This window comes from Ixodes scapularis, unplaced genomic scaffold (assembly GCF_016920785.2).
Source record: "Ixodes scapularis isolate PalLabHiFi unplaced genomic scaffold, ASM1692078v2 PGA_scaffold6__148_contigs__length_123643588, whole genome shotgun sequence".
Classification (NCBI taxonomy): Eukaryota; Metazoa; Arthropoda; class Arachnida; order Ixodida; family Ixodidae; genus Ixodes; species Ixodes scapularis.
The window spans coordinates 92,915,731-92,937,704 of NW_024609881.1; the positions used below are offsets into that span (position 1 = coordinate 92,915,731).

At 44.5% G+C, this 21,974-nt stretch overlaps 1 protein-coding gene across 8 annotated transcripts in view; it reads right to left on the reverse strand.

Moving 5' to 3' along the window:
• Positions 1 to 21,974, reverse strand: part of LOC8041899 (sodium-independent sulfate anion transporter) — a 77,819-nt gene that overhangs the window by 11,539 nt on the left and 44,306 nt on the right. For 6 of the 8 annotated variants that reach the window (XM_029995276.3, XM_040501910.1, XM_040501912.1 and 3 more), the window contains exons 2-16: positions 17,413 to 17,672; positions 15,711 to 15,906; positions 13,934 to 14,019; positions 13,451 to 13,530; positions 11,397 to 11,451; positions 10,660 to 10,750; positions 9,615 to 9,805; positions 7,529 to 7,601; positions 6,901 to 6,945; positions 6,747 to 6,807; positions 6,107 to 6,162; positions 4,413 to 4,553; positions 4,223 to 4,281; positions 3,534 to 3,620; positions 1,532 to 1,708 (exon numbers count right to left, since the gene is read on the reverse strand). In XM_029995276.3, the coding sequence (XP_029851136.2) occupies positions 1,532 to 1,708; positions 3,534 to 3,620; positions 4,223 to 4,281; positions 4,413 to 4,553; positions 6,107 to 6,162; positions 6,747 to 6,807; positions 6,901 to 6,945; positions 7,529 to 7,601; positions 9,615 to 9,805; positions 10,660 to 10,750; positions 11,397 to 11,451; positions 13,451 to 13,530; positions 13,934 to 14,019; positions 15,711 to 15,906; positions 17,413 to 17,672 (1,658 nt within the window). Of the gene's footprint in view, positions 1 to 1,531; positions 1,709 to 3,533; positions 3,621 to 4,222; positions 4,282 to 4,412; positions 4,554 to 6,106; positions 6,163 to 6,746; positions 6,808 to 6,900; positions 6,946 to 7,528; positions 7,602 to 9,614; positions 9,806 to 10,659; positions 10,751 to 11,396; positions 11,452 to 13,450; positions 13,531 to 13,933; positions 14,020 to 15,710; positions 15,907 to 17,412; positions 17,673 to 19,028; positions 19,810 to 21,974 lie in introns of those variants that run through there. The other 2 variants (XM_040501904.2, XM_042286080.1) reach the window with 2 other exon arrangements.

The window sequence follows — 21,974 nt, forward strand, 5'->3', positions numbered from 1 at the left end:
TTCTCTTTTCCTTTTTTTTTAATTTTTTTTTTTTTTTTTTTTTGCCGACAGTTTGATTTTAAAGCGCTTTTCTGTAGCATTGTGTGCGGTCCATCTTGCGTGTCGGAAAACACAAATTTTCTTTTCCCTCTATTATTTTTGTTATTTTTCTTTGTCACCGACGCCAAAATCAACTCGTAAAACATTTTTTTCCTTTTTTTTTTTTGCGCGCGATTTTTTAGGGACGTGATGTTTAGTTACGCTTCTCTCCGGAGCATACTTTTGGACACGCGTTTTAAGTGCAGACGGCAGCAGACCATCCGTAAGTACTTTGGACAATAAAAGGAAGTTTAAGTTTTTCTCTCCTTTTTTTAATTCAATCATTCGGATAATTCAATCAAATTTCAACGTCTCGTCGAGGTCGAATTAGCGAAAGTTTACTGTAGTCAGTGACAGGTCAAGGCCGAAGTGGAAGCTCCTCCCACCGCTTTCTACTTCAGTAGAGCGAACGCTGGAGAGAAGGCGACCTCCTCTCCACCATTCGCTCCGCTGAAGTGGAAAGGGGAGGAGGAACTTCCACTTCGTTCTTGACCTGTCACCGGCTATAGTTTGAATGTGTCCCCTGCCAAATTCAAGCACACAATCCGAAGAGGGCGTAAGCTGTCTCCGGCCTGCACCAATCCCACCTACACAAAATAAAGACCAATCTAAGTCGCTAAAAATTTGAGGTAAAAAACTACACACCGAGTACCAAAGGCCCCTAAGGTAAGAACCAATCCTAAATCAATTGAAAGTATCGGCAACAAATGTACTGATAATGAAGAAACCCCAAGACAGTACACCTAGAAACACACAGAAAAACACACACACAAAGAAAAAAAACACACAGAAAAAAACACACACACACACACAGAAAACACACACACACAGAAAACACACACACACAGAAAACACACACACACACACAGAAAACACACACACACAGAACACACACACACACAGAAAACACACACACACACACAAAACACACACACAGTCTTGGGGTTTCATTGTTACAATCAACTCTCACCTGCTCTTTTCCGCCTTTACACTTCGTTTAATACACTGAACGCTCCGAAAGCAACTACTCAGATATAGCTGTCGCGGACACTGTAGCCATTACACTAGAGTCGCTAAAGAGACACTTCAACGACCGGCGCCCTTTTCCCACCATTGTTCGACACTGTCAGGACAGTCTTGTTGGTTCACGTCACATGACATTTGTGGGCGCCGCCGTTTGGTTGCTTAGTCGCGTAAGCAACTAAGCAAAGAAAATATACAACTTTTTTTTTAGTCATATACATGGTGTCAAGGTTAATTGTGGCGTCGTTTTTCTCCACTCCAAACTGCTTTACCAAGCAGGATGACAGAAAGCACGCTCCGTCGGTGCACGTCTGCAAAAGTTGGTGACAGCCGGCAACATCGATTCCACCCATCAATTTAGTGGCTCCGGACCGCGCCACCCCGGGCTTGAGAACATGAGAAGCGTGGCCGACAATGGGCCTCCACTCACCACGGCGGTCGTGTAGTCAGCGCTGCCAATGTGTGCCCCGTCGTAGACCACAAACCGTGGCGTCCCTTCTTGAGCTTCCGGAAGCGCCTTGGTGATCTTGGAGCTTGTGTACATCGAGGATGGGTACAGCACGCTGCGGTCAGGGGACACCAGCAGGTACGGCACACCAGAGAGGGTCTGCGAAGACGCGTCACATGACCACCAACCTCGCAGGGACACTGTGGCCCCAATCATGGGACAGCACGGCGCTCTCGTAGCGAACGCACCGAACAAGGGCCCGTTGGGGTCCGAACGAGGGTCCACAAAGCGGACGTTTCCGCACCGAAGCGCTCGCGGGAATGCCAGAGTCTCGGTAATCGGGGGAAGAAAGAAAAGTAAAACTTTGGGGGGAATTCCCTGCACGCCAATTTAGCGAAGGAGAATGAATCGATTCGGACGACTCGTAGTCTGATGCGGGAGGCACTCACTTGATCGAATGACGTTTTAGCGAACGCCCACATTTCATCGAACGACACTTTAGCGAATAGTCGGACGCCGCGAAGCGGCGTTTTTGGGTGGGCCAAGTGAGTTCATATTTTTGTAATGAGTTGCCACAGACTGTCGCCGCGAAGCGGCGTAAAGCGCAGCGCGACAGATGGGTTAACGTGCGCCCCCGTTATTCGCTAAAACGACCATTCGCTCAAATGTCGCCGTTCGCTAAAATGTCATTCGCTCTTGTGATATGGACCCGTCTGATGCGGGTGAAGAACGGGGGGACAAGTCCCTCCTGCAAAGCACTCGGCTTGCCACGATCACTGGTCTCCTCCTCTTTACCTGTTTCGTTTCCAGCATTTGCTCCCCTAAAGTGCAAAGAGCGGAGGGCTTTGTGGGCGGAGCTTGTCCTACTTTTCATACATTGCAACAGACTATACAGGACGTTTTCTTTTTTAAGCCTAACAGATTCGTTAAAAAAAAAATCCAACAAAGCCATACTAATATGGTTTGTGCAGGCGAGTTATCCAGCCAGGAAGACATAGTGGAAACTTAACCTTAACGGTCAGTCGGCTAATTAGCTCAAGTATGTTATAGTTGATGTTTTAATTATCGAAACAAACATACGGTTCTAATTAGAAACTTGCCGAACGTCGTCGAAAACCACTAAACCAGTCAATATTAGGAAGACTTTGGGGCATGAGGGAAGCTTGGTGGAGCGCTTAGGTTACCCTCGTGCAGCACGAGCAAGGCCACCGGTGCGATAGTGTCCACGCGGCCTTTCCGTCTTTATCGTCCGCGTTTTTTCGCCCCAGTCTTGTGCCTGTTGCTTGAGCAACAACTCGTGCAACAGGCACGAGCGCAACTTATGAATGTGGAAAGTTGGCAGCAAAAGTGACATCCCTGGGAGCCTTTTGATGAGCAACTGACACCTCAGTTACGCTCGCTCTGCTAGGAGTGGTTTGCAACTTTTATTTGTGGGTTTGATGTAGCTTTCAAGACGTGTCCGATCAAAGCTATGCCACTCCTGAGAGGCGTGCGTCTGCCATTACAACCGCCGACATAGATAGACAGTAAAATCTCGAGATGCCCCACCCCAGAAAGATAGCCCATGCCTATTTTTGGCTCTATTTGCTATAGATTTTTTTTTTTTAAACACCGAAAGATAGCCCAATTTTAGTAATAGTAGTGTTGAGATAAACGATGGCCTCGGCGTAAATGCGGCTAGTTAGCAATGGTGGGATATAAGCGAACGCTGTTAAATAGAAGGTACAGTCATTTTTGCTTCGTTGCCGTCTCGCCACCATAACAAGCTTGCAAGGAACACATGACCTAAAAATATAATTTTTTAAACTGGTCTTGACTGCACACCGAAAGTTAGCCCATTCCATATTTTCAACCGATTTGGTCCCGATTTTAGGTTGGCTATCTCTCGACATATCACGGCAGATCTTCAGGTCGGCATCCCCTTAATGGGTCGGCCAAAGGGTTTTCTTGTGTCGCAGCGACAAGGACAGAGAGATGATCTTACAGTCTTGCGAGAGATCCTGATGCGTGGTCGGGCGTGTTCGTACATCAGCAGAGCCAGGGAGATGACAACGCCGGCGATGATGCCGTACTGGAAAAAGGAATTCCACGGATCACCATAAGTTACACAGCAAGGTCCTAAGGACACAATGATCCACTCTTTCTCCAGGGTGTAAATTGCCAATGGTTGGCTTTGCAAATCTAGGCTGTGCCCAGAATCAAAACCGGCACATACTAACTGTCTAACCCAAAATGGCACATATGAACATTCTAACTCGAAACCAACAGGGCTACAGCAGAATGGCAATTGACATGAAGGCTATCTAACTCTATCAAGGTGTTCAAAGATATGTTGCAACACTTTATTCTTCAGCACACTGGTAGGACTAAGGAGGATGCTAATGTTATGCTTCGTCTCAGCCTAACTTGGGAAAGAGAAATTGCTAAAGCCCCTCGATCTGATTGGAGTGATGAAGCGAAGCATGTGATAGCCCTCCATAAAAGTGAACTCCGACGATGCGCCGTCATTCATTTCGCTCTCGCACTTCGATTAACTTGCTGGGGCCATTGCTTTGGCCGGTTACCAAGTCACGATGAAACAGGGTACAGCGACCACCACAGCGTTTTCGCATCATTCAATAACCGGGTAAACCAAAGAGATGAAATAGAACAGATTTAAAGCTCACAACTGACCTCCAATCCAAGCACAAAGGACACGAGGAAAGTGGCGGTGAATGGGAACAGGTCGATCTCTGCAAAGTGTCACAAAACAGACGAACGTCGGCACGACAGTGGCAAATGGCGGCATGACAGTGGCAAACATTGGCAAAACAGCAGCAAATACCGGCAGAATACTGGCAGGTGGAAAACAAGGAAAGCTCACTGTTTGTGCGCCACATGCCGGGGACGTCCTGGTAGTGTATCATGAAGATGACGGCGGTGATGATGATGGCCGCCAAGGAGGCCTTGGGGATGAACTTGAAGTAGGGTGCCATGAAGACCAGGGCCATGATCACAATGGTACCTGCAGACGGACATTAGAGAGTGCGAATGAACAACGAGGGAGTCGCAACTTAATGAAATAAAAAAATGTTGTGGTGAATGACGCATTGAAAGCTGGAATTCAAAGTAAGAATTATACAAGTATGATCATGCTGACAAAGAGTGGTAAGCACAGAATGTCCAATAGGCCATGCTGGAATGCCAACTACAGTCTACGCTCATTATAACAGACCTGGTTACAACAGACATTTGGATATAACATACCAGTTTGTGAAGTTCGGTTGGTTTTCCTCTATGCACCATTGACTCAACTTCATACCTGCATACAACACACTCCTTTTACAACAGACCAAAATCTTGGTCAAAATCAATGTCTGTTATAACGAGCTTAGACTTTACATTGTTTTTTTTGTTTTTTTTATTGACATGTATGATCCAGGCAGTTTAGGTTTTCGATGCTCGTTTCTGGCCATTCTTCATCCAGAAGCAACCAACAACTGCGCTTCTGGATGCAAATTCGACTTGTCGGGGCGGGATGTGCTCCAGTGGAGTCTGCAATGGCGCGGGATCTTAACCGTGACGGCAAACGAAAAGGCTTCCGTGGGCCAAAGTCTGGATGCCTTAAGGAGTTAGAAGTCAGGCTTGCAACATACGCTGCAGAAGTGCGCAATTGGTCCTTACGCGTGACGTGCAACGCGATCACCGAGCAAGCGCGGAAGATGCGGTTGATGCTGTCATTTGCAAAACACGAGATTTAGTTAAACAACGAGGACCTGCTTTGAGAACGTGGCAATGATGACGACGGGACTGACATCATCAGTGTGGACGAATTCCAGTCTCTAGTCGCAGACAGAGTGAGAACAACATGGAGCAGCCTCAGATGTCCCGCCTCTAGCGTGAGCTTCCTAGTTTCGACAACGCCTGGGAATCTCATGCTCCTTGCGTATGCATGCGCATCCAAAGCAGGCCAGAAGGCGTCGCATGCTGGAGGCTGGGCTTTCGAAAGAGATACCGTGACGTTCTCACGTGTTCACCATAAAATATGAATCTAAAGATTTTTTTTTTTTTTTGCTGATGTGCATTGTGGGGGGATTGACTTACAATCGAGTAAACTGAAAATCATGTAAATATGGTGCGTGGCCAATGGGAAAGAAAATGCCCTTGAAACTTCCTTGTCTTTTACATAAAACAACCTTTACAGATGTTTTCATAATTTCCTGCAGACCTCTTTCTCTTGAAAGATTTTATGTTCATCAATATCTATATATATATGTATTTCTAACTGCATGGACGTTCAAGGCTTCAAAAATGAAGACAACACTGCAGCTTTCAGAGGAGCTTCCATAGAAAGCTCTTTGTTTTGGATTTCCCAAACTGGGTATCATTGGTCAAGAATAAACTTTAGGAGACAGCTGGGTTTTGCATTTTAACCCAAACAAGACGTTTTCCAATGGAGGCACTCTGTGCAGGCTAGTATCATATTCCCACTCAATGTTCTCTTAAAGTCAATGAAAATTTGCCAACTGGCTTCACCCATGACAAACTAGACTATGGCATGATTTGACCCTACTGTACCTGTGAAAACTCCTCCCATTGGTGTTCGAACGCCGCTGTTGTTGTTAATGGCTGTCCTGCACAAAGCAAAAAATGAAAGAACTCAGTTGAGACATTTACATTATACAGTTAGCACTTTCCACTTGTTCTCTACCATTGGGAAAGAAGAGGTTCACTCTTCTTTTCCCTCTCCACAGAGCAAAGGGTGTGCAGAGCCCCTCACTGCCCTTGTCAATTGGGAGAGAGAAAGAGAGAATCAGAGTTTCTGCCTTGCAGAAATTGTATGTTGGCCTCTAGATCAAGCAAGAAAACAAAAGGGGGCTGTACAAGCTTATCCAACAATGGCATTTTTCTGCCACTCAAGCGCGAAGGTAGACTTTTTGAAGCAGATAGTCATAACCTTAACTAAGAGCCTGCCAGCACAAAAGTAGTGCCCACTGCATTTTCATTGCTGCACCAAAGAAGAATGGTATCCCAGACACGACTTGCGTAGCATGGACGTTACTGATGCCCAAACTTTGCATGGCAAAACTGTTCCAATGCCATTCTACCTTAGTGACATATTTCTAAGAACAGCATATCACATGAGCACGTAGAGAAAGGTAGCAAGAGAATCGCATGATATCCTTGTCAAAAAAAGACGCCAGGGAAACATGTCTACCTTGAGAAACTTCCAGTTCCGGGGTATGCGCTGACGAAGGACCCCATCAGGTTGCATATGCCTGCGAAAAGAATGAACACAGATCTGCCTCATTCACAAAAACCAAACAAATCCTCCAATAAAACAATAAAATAGAACTAAATGATAGACTCACCTATTGCCATCATTTCCTGCGTGGAGTCTAGTGTCTTGCCCTTGGCTGTGAAAAAAACAAACATAAAACTGTGACACGGGACTTTGCAGTTTTCTTTCTTCAACAGTGCTTCAGTGCAATGCAGTCAATCTATAACAAATGTTTTATGTCTATAAACTATCACTATGAAAAAACACCTGCAGCAAAACTGTAAGCCTATAGATGTCCGTTCATTAATGACAGAGAACAATCTTCTTCAAGACTGATAAAAAAGCAACCAAATTTGGTTTCCAGAAAACCTAAAGCTAATGAGGCACAATAACAAGCTTAAGATCTCAAGGCTTTGCTGTCATTAGAAATGGCACTACAGTTGGTGAAAGGTTAAGAGTGAAGTGGAAGCTCCTCCCACCTTTTTCCACCACAGCGAAGTGAATGCTGGAAAGAAGGCAACCTCCTCTCCAACATGCGCTCTGCTAAAGTCGAAAGATCTGGGAGGAGTTTCCCCCGAGCTGTTAACCTGTCACCGACCATAGGGTGTCTGAAACCGGTGCTAGTCTTTTTAAGCTTCGTAGACCAGCATGCTGAAAAACTGACCCCCCAGAGATAAAGCAGTTCCCAGTAGAAATGGCCTTATTTTTACAACACTTACCAAATGCTTTTGCAATTGCAACAGACTCCAAGATCGACAGCAAAGCAATGATAGGAATGCCAGAACCCAGCTCCTGAAAGTAAACAAGTACAACCAGATTCGATTAATTTATTGTTTTCTTTGTGAATATTGTTCACCCCAAGTACGGGGCTTTAACAGGTGTGGGATATAGAAGAACACTGAAGCATACAACATCAGGACTACAATACAGTACACATTCAGCGACATCTACTTAAAATAAAGGGGCTGAAATAGCACAAACATTCAATATATTATTTAGCACTATTTTAATGTAATTAGACAAAATACAATGCAAAGCAAAGTGATGAAATGTGATGCAATGAAATGAAGTGCAACAAAATACAATGCAACAAAATGCAATGTAAAAAAATGCAATGTAACAAAATGTGATGCAATGAAAAGCAGTGGGATGGAATGTACTGTGACCAAATGAAATGTGATGAAATGCACTGTGATCGATTGTGATGCGAAAAATGCAATAAAATGCAATGTGATGAAATGCTATGCGACAAAATGCAATGTGACGAAATGTAACGCAACGACATGTAATGCAACGAAATGTAACAATGACATGTAATGCAATGAATTGCAATAAAGGAAAATGCAATGAAATGAAATGCAATAAAATGATATTAAATGCATTGCAACGAAAGGCAATGCAATGAAAGGCAATGCAACAGAAGGTAATACGAAAAAAAATTAAATGTGGCAGAAAGCAATGTACAGTGTTTACTCGCATAATGAACGCACCCCCCACAATGGGTGCCAATATTCAGACTTTTTTTTTTCCCTCGCGTAATGAATGCACCTCCAATTTTCGGCTCCGCAAGTCTCGAATTGCGTCCGATTAAGCCCACCAAGCCAATTTTCTTTTGCCCCCCAGCGGTCAGGCCAAATCAAGCCAAGCCAAGCCACTCTTGTAATGGCTGCAAGCAACGTTACTAAAACACTCAGTTGGGAAACTCGCCGTCGAAACCTGGGCCGCTGGCGTCCACCGAGACCGAGCTAAATGCAACAATAGCGCCACTCTTTATCGTTTGTCTGTACTGTGGGCACCTCAAGCTTTTTGAAAGCCTGTTTTTGCGTAAAAACAAACGGAAAAGACTCTTTTTATATGAAATTTATTGGAGTTTAGTACCAAATGATGGGTGCATGATGTTTTTATCACCTTTAGTTCGCAAGGTTTTGCGGAACAATTAATATTGTTTTTTATAAAACCATGCCTCAGCGGGCCTTTCAGGTAGCACGTCCCGCCCTAGGTGCATTTTAACTTCAGTAGCTCAACGCGGCGCGTCCGCCGGGGAGACGGGGGTGGCACCCCTGTAACCTCTACCACTGTATCTGTTCTTAAAGCCACGTGCAGTACCCCGAGTGGCCGCGGCGGGAGAAATGGTGGCGTTGTGTTCGTCATTAGCTCAGTGCTCGGAGACAGTTTGGGGCCAGTTTTTCAAAGCTGTCTCTATGGGAGTTTTCCAACTGAGTGTTTTAGTAACGTTGGCTGCAAGTGCATAGTTCCGAAAGTGATTAACCATGAAACCAAGTAGCACGCACACTTGACGAAGGTTGGGTCGAGTGATTGCCCAGCCCCGAACATTCTTTGCCTATCGGATGCATTGATGTCAACAAACACGCCGTCGTCTGTGGTCCGCATTCGGACAGTGAAATCGTGAAAGCAGTTAGGCCTAAGAACGGTCGCATTGCTCTCCATGCAGAGTGAGCTTCGTAGGGCGCTTTTCCTTCGGCAAGACACGCCGAAAGTGCCCTAAAAAGGTTTGCAATCTATGAAGCATGGATACTGTGGTGCACCCCCGACAAGCCAAGGGTGTGCCTCGATCAGTGCAGACGTGCCACAGTACCTTGCCACGTAATATCGGCACCTAATATTACATTCGCATGATGTGTAAATGCAGAAATTTTACCTCGCGTAATGAACGCATGCCCCAAATATGTGTAAATTTTTCGGGAAAAAACTGTTCATTATACGAGTAAATACAATAATAAAAAGATGTGGCAAAAAAAAAAAAAAGAAATACATGCAAAACGCAAGTTAGCAGATGAAAACCACCTGGACAATGTCGAAGAAGTCCTTGTGAATGGTTGTGGAGTTGGTGCCGTTGAAATTGGCGCTGAAGTCAGGCACCCGAAAGGAGGGAAGACCTCCCTGAACTTCCTTGGTGAGGTCGAAGGGCTCCATGCCAATGTTGAGGAGGCACGACGCCAGAATGGCACACGCCAAGACCACTATCGCATTGCGTGCTGTCACAGAGAAAACAAGAACCTTGTTGCAGAAAAACTGCCGGCCAGGGTTGCAACTGAGCGACAGTAAAGAGCGAAACGCAAATCAGCAAAACTCGCGTTGCTCAATGGAGTAACCATGGCAACCACCATTGATGCTAAGACGTGCCCGAATGCCCTGTCACGTCACAGCATCAGCTACGGCTGCTACGATTATGCCGGTCAGCAGCACAGCACGGTTTTTGCTCATGTGTGCTTCATGCTTTGGAGCTTCTGACAAGAAGTTTCTATGCCTAGACTTTGACAGAAGCGACCTACAAGAGCCAAACTGATGAAAATAAATATCTGCAGTTCAAAATTGGGCACTTTTCCAAAGAGAACTATTGGTTATTGTGCAACGACTACAAAGAACACTGGATACCTCGAAACCACATAAACACGCCTGGGGCATACCTTTGTTTTATGAAAACATTAGAATCCACAACAGATGATATGTTGTATGAATTCCAACAAAACAATAAAGATATCTTCATTTAAAAAACTTGAAAACATAGTCATGAAGAGTGAAACAACCCTAATGACCCCTAAGGTGTGTTTTCCATTGCATCTTTTATGAGCAAGTCATCTAAATTTTGTTCGATTCTCTTTTCCTTAGCAGATAATAGAAAAGAACAGTATAGACACCATTTTACACTGCTTCAGAAAGAAAACAAAATTTAGGGTACCAGAAGCTTTGTAAGAAAAGGGGCACTAAAAGAAACTTCGAAGCCTGCTTTTGGGTTCCACTACAAAGATATGGTCCCAACAAAGGAATGTTTGTATCACAATTTGTCTAAACAAAGAGCCGATCGCCCCAACCACGATTCGTCTCTTACCAGTGGCTATCGTCCACCAGGCAGTCTCGATGACCTTGCGGACCCTCGGAGGTAGTCTCGAGTCTTGACTGAACTTGCAGTCCTTGAAGTGCTGTGGCCCCAAAGATTACCCCCCCAACAAAAGAATATGTAAAAACAAGTGAGGGTCCCTTAAATATTGTTAACAAATGTATCTACCGTAATTATGTTTTTAAATTCCTGAAAGTTTCCGGGCCTTTGCCGAATGATGCATACTGGGCCATTTGTCTCGACACGTGGTTTTCAACCCTTCTCCCTCGTGTTGCAGTATTATCTTACTGACGTCTGCAAGATTTTTAATGTTATTGTTGCAGCAAAGGCAAGAGAGTTCCGCTGTAACAGAATCATGAATACTCTACCAAGTGTGTAACACAAAGTGGCATGCATGAACTCCTAATAATTAAGGATTTGAAAAAAAAAAATCTAATTCTACAACTTGAGTTGGACATTTTTACTTGGTCTACTATCTTTTATCATATGGAGAAGTAAAAATATAGATTGGGTTCAGTTGACCTTTGAAAAAAAAAAAAAAAGAATTTTTTTTATTTTTCAACTTATTTCAAGTTTTGAGAAACTAAAGTAATTAAGTCAAATGAGGGCACTTCACCTTTACGAATCGAGTGGAACCAAAAGTTGTATGAAAAAATAAAATGCCCCTGAAGCAGTCTTGTCGCCAAAGAGAAGAGTCAGAAAGGTGATAAGCAGTGAAATTAACTCACCCTCACTACCAAAAGCAAGATCACAGAAGACACTCCAAGCAGAGAGTCACCCAACCTGCACAACAAAGAAAAAGAAAAATCAGAAATGCCTAATCACACAGGCAAAGTTTGTGTAAGAGTACTGTGGTGCCCGTAGAAGATTAAAAAAACTATAAAACCACTCCTTTTACGTTGTCATAACCAGTGTTCCAAAGAAACTCTTCACATTTATACATTTCACAGGCATATGGTTTAGTTTGCACGAGGCAGTTGATGTCAAGACATCAACAAGGCATTAATTTCCCTTTTGTCATCAAACTCTTCCTTATGCAAACAGACAGTCCCATGTTCATCATAGATCCGGTACCACTATTAGAAAGCCTCTTTTCAAAAACCAAGGAACTTGAGTTATCCCTCGGCAATAACTGGATAATATTGGCGTTGTGCGAAACTTCCGATAGTAATTTCGAATAATACACTATTCCCTTCGAGATGAACTGCAGTATTCATTTGTTTCGAAGTGTTGATTGCAGCAGGTCAGCCCCATTAAGCGCACTTCTTAACAAGCACAGGTGCACCTCATTGAAGCAACACCCGCAGAAGTGAGCTCCGTGAGTGTTGCTTTTCCGCAGTGCATCGGTGCTCGGTAAGAAGCAAGCTCAACGAGGCTAGCCTGCCGTGACCAACACTTAGAAAAGTACAAATACTGCAGTCACATGCTAAAGAGGAAAGCACACATTCAAAGTGAAATAGTGCCCGCGTGCCTTGTGTATTAAAAAAGAAACACACCTGGTAAATGTTGATACCTCCACTACAGCGAAACTTCCTTAAAAGCCGACCCACAGAATCCTCTTCTGCCGGGCAGAAAACCGGTTCCCAGTTCCCTTCTTTCCATTTCTCGCACTCCTCCTCTCCACACAGGACCGGGTATGTGAGCTACTCCCCGCGGAGAGGAGGGGGGTCTCCTTTCTCAAATGGTGGGAGAGCTTCCTCCTCTCTGCTTGTTGGTCGGCCTTTAAAATGTGGCCGTTATGCAAGAGCATATGTTAGGCAGAGATTTCCTGACAACCTACTTTCATCAAGTTTCTTTTCTAAACTTTGAGATTTAAGAAAAGATCGAGGTACACCTAAGCATGTCTTACGAGTTGTTAATGCGAAAGCACGCAAGCCGCTCGTTTGCTCCCTTTTTCGTCTGCTGCGTACTTTTCGTTGCCGGTGAGCAGTCGTGGAAACTGACGAGCGCAGCGGCCAATGGGAGCCCCGTCGACGCGCGCCAGCCAGTCGAACCGAAGGAAACTATCTGCCGTTTTCGCGCTTCAAACTGATGACGTCAGCTCACTCCATGAGACAGTTAATGCTTTCGTATTAAAAGGATATTTGCATATAGCAAGAAGATTTATAAATCCCCTATTTGCACATGACTAGATGTTATCCATAAGCAGTAGATAATTCATCCAGACAGGTTCACCAGAGATGGAAATGAAAATGCCCCAGAATAATGCCTCAGAACTGAAAAAACCAAAACAATTACTGCCAACAGCTAACGACGATAATCCCTGGAGAAAGAGAACAAGGGGGACAAGGGAGAAACATGACTCACTGGAAATGAAGAGGCCCTTGTTCGATATTAGGACCAGGCAGATCTATTCAGTCATGCATCGGTCACCTAGCTGTGTTTGGAGATTTGTGTTTGTACTTTGTTCTTGTTCCCTTTTTCCAGGGATTATTATCATTATTCTTGTCTAGCTCATTTGCACCTTTTGCATTAAGTGTATTTTCACCATGCCAACAGCTCTTTCCTACCGAAGACAAGATCACCAGAACGTCATGCCAACGTCAATGCAACAGCACTGTGACAATTTCATTACTTTGCAACACCCTTGCGATACTACGTTGTGACACCATTGGAGTTTCCCTGGCAGCGCTGCGACGTTGTTGTGATGCAACATTTTCCTTACGATAAAAAGGTGAATAATCCGGTTTCCATTTTGTGGTCACTTAAACTCCGTTGCGTGATTCAACGGAAACGAACATACCTAGTGACATCTTCAAAACAGAGGGTTTCGGTCACTTACTTTACTGTGTGGAGATGGGTGAAAAACTGGTACACTATCTCGTAGAACAGTTCGCCCTCGAACTTCATGCCGAACAGTGACTGCAAAGTGAACAGGAGAGTGATCAGACTCAAGAGGGCCAACAAGAACAGAAGTACAGTCTAAGCTCCTTTCAACAGACCTGGTTATAACAGACATTTGGATATAACATACCGATTTGTGAAGTTCGGTTGGTTTTTCTCTACGTACCATTGACTCAACTCCAAATCTGCATACAACATACCGTACTCCTTTTACGACAGGCCGAAATCTTGGTCAAAATAAAGGTCTGTTATAACGAGCTTAGGCTGTATAAGCATGTTATTAGCGACTTAAAAGAGTCACAGATCTCTGCACATAGCCCCGGTAAGAACTCGCTAAGGCTACGCAGTCAAGGTCGTGATGGACACGAAAACGGTGACTCGGCGGCACGAAATCAGAGTTTTCTAGAGAAAAAATGCTCACCTCCAGCTGCGTGCTGGCGATGGTGATGGCTGCCGCAGAGGTGAAGCCGCTGATCACCGGACCGGATATGAATTCAACAATGAAACCTACAGCAAGAAAACGAGGCAAGACAAAAAGGTTAAGTCAAAATTTGTTTTTGTAAGTCTCGTGTTTTTTGTTGTTTTTTTTGTTTTCAAGCAAGGTTTTCGGTAACCAAGAGCAAGCATTTGCTCGCAGGTGCAGTCGACAGAACGGCCGTATCTCCGCAAATCAGAAGACCACACGTGTCGGTACGATGCTGCAGACTTTGCCAGATAATGGCAGATAACTTGGCAGACCTGTTCCGGAAGGACAGGCAACTAGTCGACGCACGCCGAGCCGAAAGTTCGAAGTCTCGAGAAAGGTAAATAGCCAATCGCAGCCATCGACCTTTCTCCAAACGAAAATGCTACGGGCAAAGCAATTACAGATTGGCAGAGTTCTCCCCAGCACTTGGGGTACATTTCCAAGCCAGCAGCTGAGCAAGCTTCTTTGAGAAGTTTGACGGCACTCAACATGCGCTAAAATTTTTCGTCCACAGACGACACTTCGATTTTGGAAGAAAGTGTCGTCCTTGGGCACTCGTGTAGTGAATATACAATATATTAAGGGAAGAGAAGCAACAATGGTGCTTTTCATTTGTCTCGTTTTTATACATACAGGTTCTTCGTGCTCAAGACACAGCAAAAACCTCTACCAGTACTGACTAAAAAGTGAACAGTCCTGCGTTAATCCACAGCACAGCCACAGCGATAGCCGCGACGAATCACAGCAAAGTTCCTGGGCATCGGCATCGCATTCACGCACCAAGGGATGCGTGAACAAGAGCGTTTAGAACAAAATAGACATCTCACCACCTGGTTCTGAACGCTTTTGTTTAACTTTGGTTCCAGAGCGCGTGAAGGCACGTTTTTTGGCACAAACTCTTGGCATTGACAGTGCTACAAAAACATTTTGTAGTTGGCAACATTTTTTTCCAGAGAGAACGTGCAGCGGGCATTGAGTGCTATAAAAACCACAAGTGCAAATCAGGTTCTAACGCTGTGGCATGGCTCACTGCTTACACCTCCGCTTCGCATGCAGCAGTTCCAGGTTTGATTACCGTGGGTGGCGGGCAACATCGAGAATTTGGCAACATCGACGACAGACGCCCTACAATGCCAACTACAATATCAACGACAACAATTACTACAACCAGAGCATCAACGACGGATGTCATTTCTAGTGGTGGGAAGAATCCGTAACAGCTATCATTGTAAAATAGTCAGTTCTAGAGAGTCAGACTTTTGGTTGCACTTCCATTTGTTTACTGTGGGAACCTTACCTAGCTTCAAGTTTCTAGAGATACACAAAGAAAATATAAAGACTTGCTAATGAAAAGCACCAAAATCACAAACACGACATGGCTCTACCGTCGAGGGCCTATGCTAAAAGGAATCGTCAACTTTTTTTTAATACTCCTGCAATCTAGTAGCCTCCAGAAAGGACTCCTCTCATTTACAAAGCATAGGACAGGACAATGGCAGCACAATGTCACTACTGTCGAGACCGGTTATAACGAAGTCGGTTATAACGAAATAGCAACTATAGCGAAGCAATCACGATTTCCCATTCCCTTCTGCACTTCGTTAACCAAAGTCGGTTATAACGAAATAACGGGTATTGCGAAGTGATTTCCAATTCCCGTTGACTTCGTTATAACCGGTCTCGACAGTACTTTCTGAAATGGTATACCATTTCACGGTCACCCACGACTCACCTAAGTTGAGAACTCCCATTAGTATCTGGATGATGCCCGAGAGGAAGGTTAGAATGACAGCGTACGTTGGTCCCCCATGCTTCACATACTCCGCAGTCATGATGGACATGATGGCCGTCGGTCCTATCGTCAGGTCCTTACAGCTCCCGAAGATGGCGTACATGAAGCCACCCATGAATGCTGTGTACAGGCCGTACTGGAAAAAACATGGTACGTACAACGCTGAAGCAAACGATCCCCCGATTCAGACTGGCGGCAGAATTTAAGTGGGCGTCACTTGGCCGAGTTACTTTGTTAATGATGTCAACGGCATATGCATCATTAACTACGGCCCAGTCCCGCCAGGGCGATGAATGGCAAAGATGGTCTGATGACAAAACAAAGTCGGCTTTTTACCGACCCAGCAACCTTTCACAGCACTGCTTGTTTACAACTTACACTCCCCATTGTTGCTAGCTGGTTACATTCAAACGTAATAAAGATTGCGAAGGCTCACTTCAGACGAGACAACTTCCCAGCAATTTCAGTGTTGCTGGCAAGTTGTTCCCTAGCTTTAACTAGTGTGACATGAATTGCTCGGGTCACGTCCGGCTAGAAACGGATGAGCAACTTGGACAAGTTCAAAGTGGCAGCAGCCAATCAGGGATGCAATATTTTCACGCGACACCCCAATGATGATGACAACTAAAGACTTGATTCTGGTTTTAAATTGATCGTTTTTGGGAATAAACCGTTTCAGAAAGACGAGTTAGTATTCACAATGCCATTTAAAGATATAAAGACACATTTAGAGCGCGTAACTGTGTGTCTAGATAGTGCACAGAAAAAATTTTATTTAACGACGACGGCAAATTGCAGCATTTGGTTGCTGCGTGTGCGCACCCATGTTGCTGGTGTTGCGACGTCAAGTTACTGAAAAAAATTGACCCGTCTGAGGCTGCCCTAGCAATGTGCACTTGACGTGTCTGCAAGCTTTATTTTGCACAGCAGGACAGTGCCATCTTGACTCTCGCCGTTTCCTCCACATTCCCCCGACACCTCTCCAACTTTCTCCCCAAACCTCAATGTTTTCCCTCAAGTTCTCCGACAGTTCCTCGGCTTTCCCGACCATTACTCACTCTCAATGTTTTCGTCAGATTCTCCAACGCTCCCCACATCGCATTTCCGCAGATCCCCAGACGCTTCCCCAGTTTTCCCCCAACTATCTTCCCTCTACACTTCACACATTTTCACGAATTCCCCAACACCTCCCCATCCTTCCGCCATCTTTCCCAATGCATATTCCTGAAACGTCTTCCCAAACTCTTGCATTTCCCCAAATTTCCTGAAACCTGCCAAAGTATCCCTAACTTTTCCCTCCACATTTTCAAAGCCTTCCCTAAATTCCACAAATGTTACCTAGAAAATCAAACTCCCCGAAAACATCCGGCATTACCCGTTATACTCCCCGACAAGCTGAGAACGGAAAAGAGGAGCTTCAGTTGTTCTGGCTCCAGCGCGAGCTTCCTAACTTGGACAACACTTCATCTAGTAAACCTCGAGGTCATGCGCAGCCAAGGCAACGTGCAAGGCCCGGAGCGCACGCTAGAGGCCAAGCGTTCGATTGACATTCCCTGTCGTTCTCTTTCTGTCGGCTACTACAGTAGGCGCATTAGGAAGTGCCAAGAGAACCACGAAACGAAAAACAGGGCGGCCCCCTCACCTCTATGGGGAGCTTTGCGAGGTCCGCCAGTGCCAGTCCCTGGGGGATGACGGTGAGGGCCACAGTCATGCCGGCCACAAAGTCCCCGTGGAGGTCCAGCAGGGAGTACTTGGGCAGCCATTTCACAATGGGCACCCTGTCTTTCCACCGCCGCACTGAGCAGCAGCGGTCCCGCGCCGTTCCACAGAGGGCGCCACAAGTGAACCCCTCTGACTCATTGGCCCCCTCGTTGTCGGTCGAGTCGTCGTTAAGGCGGTCGTCTGCATGCACAGGAAAAAAATAATGTATCAGCGAGGGGACGCGAGACGTCAGGGACACTGTAAAATACCTCCATGCTTTGTTAGAATAGCAACAATAAGGTAACCTGTGGTTAAAAAAGAACAAGTGTCACTGTGGTATCTCGGAATGCCGCCGAAAAGGTTACTAGTAAAGTTTTGCTGCCAGACCTTAGCCAACAGACTTTTCTTACCACTTTTGTTAACAAATTTTTGTTACCAATTTTTGTTAACAAATTTCGACACCGTATTTTGTTAACTTTTTAACAACTGTTTACAAACATTTGTCAATTTTTGTTAACACTCTTAAGATTTTATTAACGCTTTATGAGCAGACTGTTAAGAGAGTTGCACATTTATGAACAGATTGTAAGCAGACTCGTTTATGTCTTATGAAAAGTAATTTGCTTACAAACTTTTGCAGATATACTTTTGCCAAGAGATTTTCGTAAGTCTGCCAAGGACGTGAGCGCACAGTTCTGAGGGGCTTCAAAAAACAAGCTTACACGATTCCTCCAACCAGTCCCAACTGCTCTAGGGCCACATTTTCACTCCGTACACGACTTTCTTAGGAAGTCGTAGATGCTAGACACTGAAACTGTTGGTTTTGTCAGGTGTGTTAAGCATGTGCCGCTGACACAGTGGCACGTACCTAAATTCCTCAAAAGCAATACTGCTGAAGCGTATATTGCTGAAGAGAGCGGTATTTCCACACAGCTCTTAGACACTTCATGTTGCCCTGATTGTTCCTTTCCATCAAGCATTGATAACTGGAGTATATGGGGGGAAAAATGGACAAAGTCATATAAAAAATAATTGTCGAAAAAATTGAATAATCCAGCTTCCAGAGATATCAACATTTCTGGTCTTGAAGACTAAAATCATAACACATTATACAAAAGGTGCACGGTATCAATTGCTCGAAATACAAAAACAAGGGTGAATGCCATAAAACTGCCTAAAACGACATCCGAGACAAGTGAGGTTAGCTCAAACCAAAAAAAATAATAGTTCAGATTTCTCCTGCTTACAATCTAGAGATCAAAAAACTTACACAAAATCCAATTAACTGATTAATAGCAACCAATGGTTAGTAATCAACCCATATGAGCCACCGACCCTTAAACAAGAATGAAAAAGACCATCGTAGATATCACAAAGAGAGACCCCATAATGAAGTTGTCACCAAAACGACCAGCAATGTATAAAATTAACCCAATTCTTAGAGGGCATACAGCACTAAGGAAAAGACAACTTAAAACCTCCCAATTTTTCAGCGGGCATCCGACACTAAGGAGAAGACAAATGAAAACCTATTTGTAGAGATCAGTAAACAATGACCTCTCTTGGAGTAGTGTCTCAGTTTGAAGAGTTCATCTGGTTTCAACAGAGGGCGTAGCTCCGACTTGTGGTCCAAATCAATCATGGAGACTCAACAAAATTAATATCCCCCCACGGTGGTTCAACGCAGATTTCAAGTAGCTTTGATGCTTCCACACAGGATCAGTTTCCTTCAACGTTGCACCGGCGCATTTCAAAAATTTGTCGACAGACCGTGACCTCGAATCCGTCATTCAACGTACTTGGTGATCGACAGCACTATTTCAATTTGGACAAGTCTTGCCTTCAGCTGTACCTGCCTTAGTGCATTACTTTGTTGCCTCAACACATTCTGACATTGTCTTATATACGCCGAAAAAGCCTCAACACGCTCGAACGTCGCCTCAACAAATTTCGAGGCTGCCTGAACGCGATTCAATGTCACTCGAATCGCAACGGCGTTGGCCAACACCCCTCAGACGCTGCCTCGACGTTTCTCAAGAGTACCTCGACAAACGTTTGAACAACACCACAATGTTGCCTTAGCCCGCTTCGGTGTCGCTCAAAGTTCGCCAACGTTTCTCGACACACTCAAGCGTCGCCGTGTCACATCACAATGTCGCTTCAACGTCCCCCGACGACACCTTGCTGATACACTTAAACCTTGACACCTCTCGGAAACGGCGTCGGCATGCTCCGATGTATCCCTGTGCTGCGTCCCAAGCTCGCTGATCGACAGGCACACCGTACTTGCCGAGCGACCGCAAACCAGAGTTGTCAAACAACGATCCAGTCGGGAAATAAACGTTTGCTCGACAATCTTCGGCGAAAGATAACGCCCCCATTGTTCGCACGTGACCTTCCAAACCCGTATCACAGGAGAGGTGCACGATGAAGCCAAGATAGGGAAGAGATAGGCGTGCTTTGATTCTTTACCGTTTGCTTCCCCAAGTTTTTAGTCTTCATTTCCACCTTTCTGGTCGTCGAAATGTTGGAATGCCGGAGATGAAGAGGTGCGGTATGATGAATAATTAGTTATAATATTGCCGTTCGCGACTCCGGCGACCTAGAGAGGCTGGTACAATCGGGCAGATATGGCAGTCTAAAACAGGTCGGGCCATGCTGTGTGCAAGCTCCAAGCACAACGCTCCAGCTTTGGCAGGCAAGCATTGGACTTGAAATGGTTCACCCCGATTTTTATTCACTAAGTTTCGAACCTGCGGCGATGTGTTGGCACAAGCAAGCTTCCAGACGTTTGACCATCTTTCGGGCAGCGACGGAAGGACGGCAGTGCTAATGGACGCTGATAAATGCACAGTCCCTGGTTCACGCAGTAGCAAAGGTTGCATTCAGAGCGACCTGGACAACAAGCTGATACGACAGTAACAAATTAGTCACCAGGACAACCGTGCCAATCACTGGCAACCGCCAAAAGCCGCACCAACTGCCGAAGACATGTAATCACGGAAGCCACAAGGGACAGGCAGAAATCTCGAAGGGACCTGTTACGTTCAGTTCAGTGTTTTTCTACTTGGTGCCTTTCATCTTGCTGGAGTCGCGAATAATTGTTGCTTTAGAATTAAAACCGTTGTTCCCAAAAAGCCAGTACCCCCATTTGTGCATCCATGAGATATGCTTCAATCCGGCCCTCATTACACCTCTTTTCACATTGCCATCTTTGGGATGTGGCATTCTCCATTTGCGACAACACTCAAATGCTCGAAGAAAAACCAGCATGTTAGCCACCATGTTGAGAGCTGGTTTTATGCAACAATTACATGCCCAATAAGCTTCAACAAGCATTGAATTCTTAGGAAACACCATTCTGACCAAGTTCCCAAATATAAAAAGAGCCCCCAGTTCCAAGGAAATCCCAACGATATTCAGGCTTGAGATTAGATGTGCAACTGGTCTTGCAGATGTTCCTGAAATCTCAAGTCAAAGCTGATAAGACGAAGCCCTTTTATGCATTCTAGTGGTTAGCAATCTAATCAGCTCCAAACACTCCAAGATAAACCTCTATCCAATGGAGGTTTATCTTGTTTGTTGGTTTTCTGTCTGTATTTTTAGTACCAGGGACCCACTCTTCAGAGCATTTGGCTCCCATCCAGTTTTTGAAATGCCTTAAAAATTCGCTGGCACATATAAATGACTAAACAAAAAAAAAATTTCTATGACAGATTTCTGTGTTGTAAGCATGAACCCTCGTTATAATGAATACATCTTGGAGCTCCCAACACAGACAAAATTTAAGATTAAAATTAACAATAGTTTGCGAGACAAGTTCAGAAAAATTCTTTAAAAATACGGCCATCCATAGCCTTTGAATTAATAAAAAAAAATAAAGGTCCTCTAGATTCAATAGAACACAAAACCTTCGGATAACTCTGCTGTACGGGAGGAATTAAAAAGGAATATCATTCGTTGCAACCTTTTAATGGGTGTCATTTTACATTGGCCACCCTAGAAAAGTTCAATATATAAAGTTCTTAGCAAAGCCTATTGATAAGCAGGACTTTAAATAATATACGCACTCAATATTTGTGTTTGACATAACCGTTCCACCCAACTATCTCGCATATTTTTAACGTTAGCCAGCCACATATATAAATTAATGAAACACGTAGCACAAACAAAAATAAGCAGTTCACTCTTTTTTTTAGAACTAAAAGGCTGCCCCTAAATCGACTGGCCTAATAAAGCATACACATCTGGAACACTGACATAAGCACTAGCACCGGATGTTTGTCACTACCCTGTTTTAGTGGAACCCAAAGAAGCTCCAATGTCAGATTCATGCAACTGCATCGTCTGGGATGCATTCTGAAGCATACTAGAAATTCAAGAAAACAATTTTTTCATAAGCAACATATCTGAGACACAAAAAGTATCTTCAACCTTCCGTGAAAACAAAAATATAATCTGAGGTACAACTTAACGCCACCAGAAAAAGAATACACCCGGTCA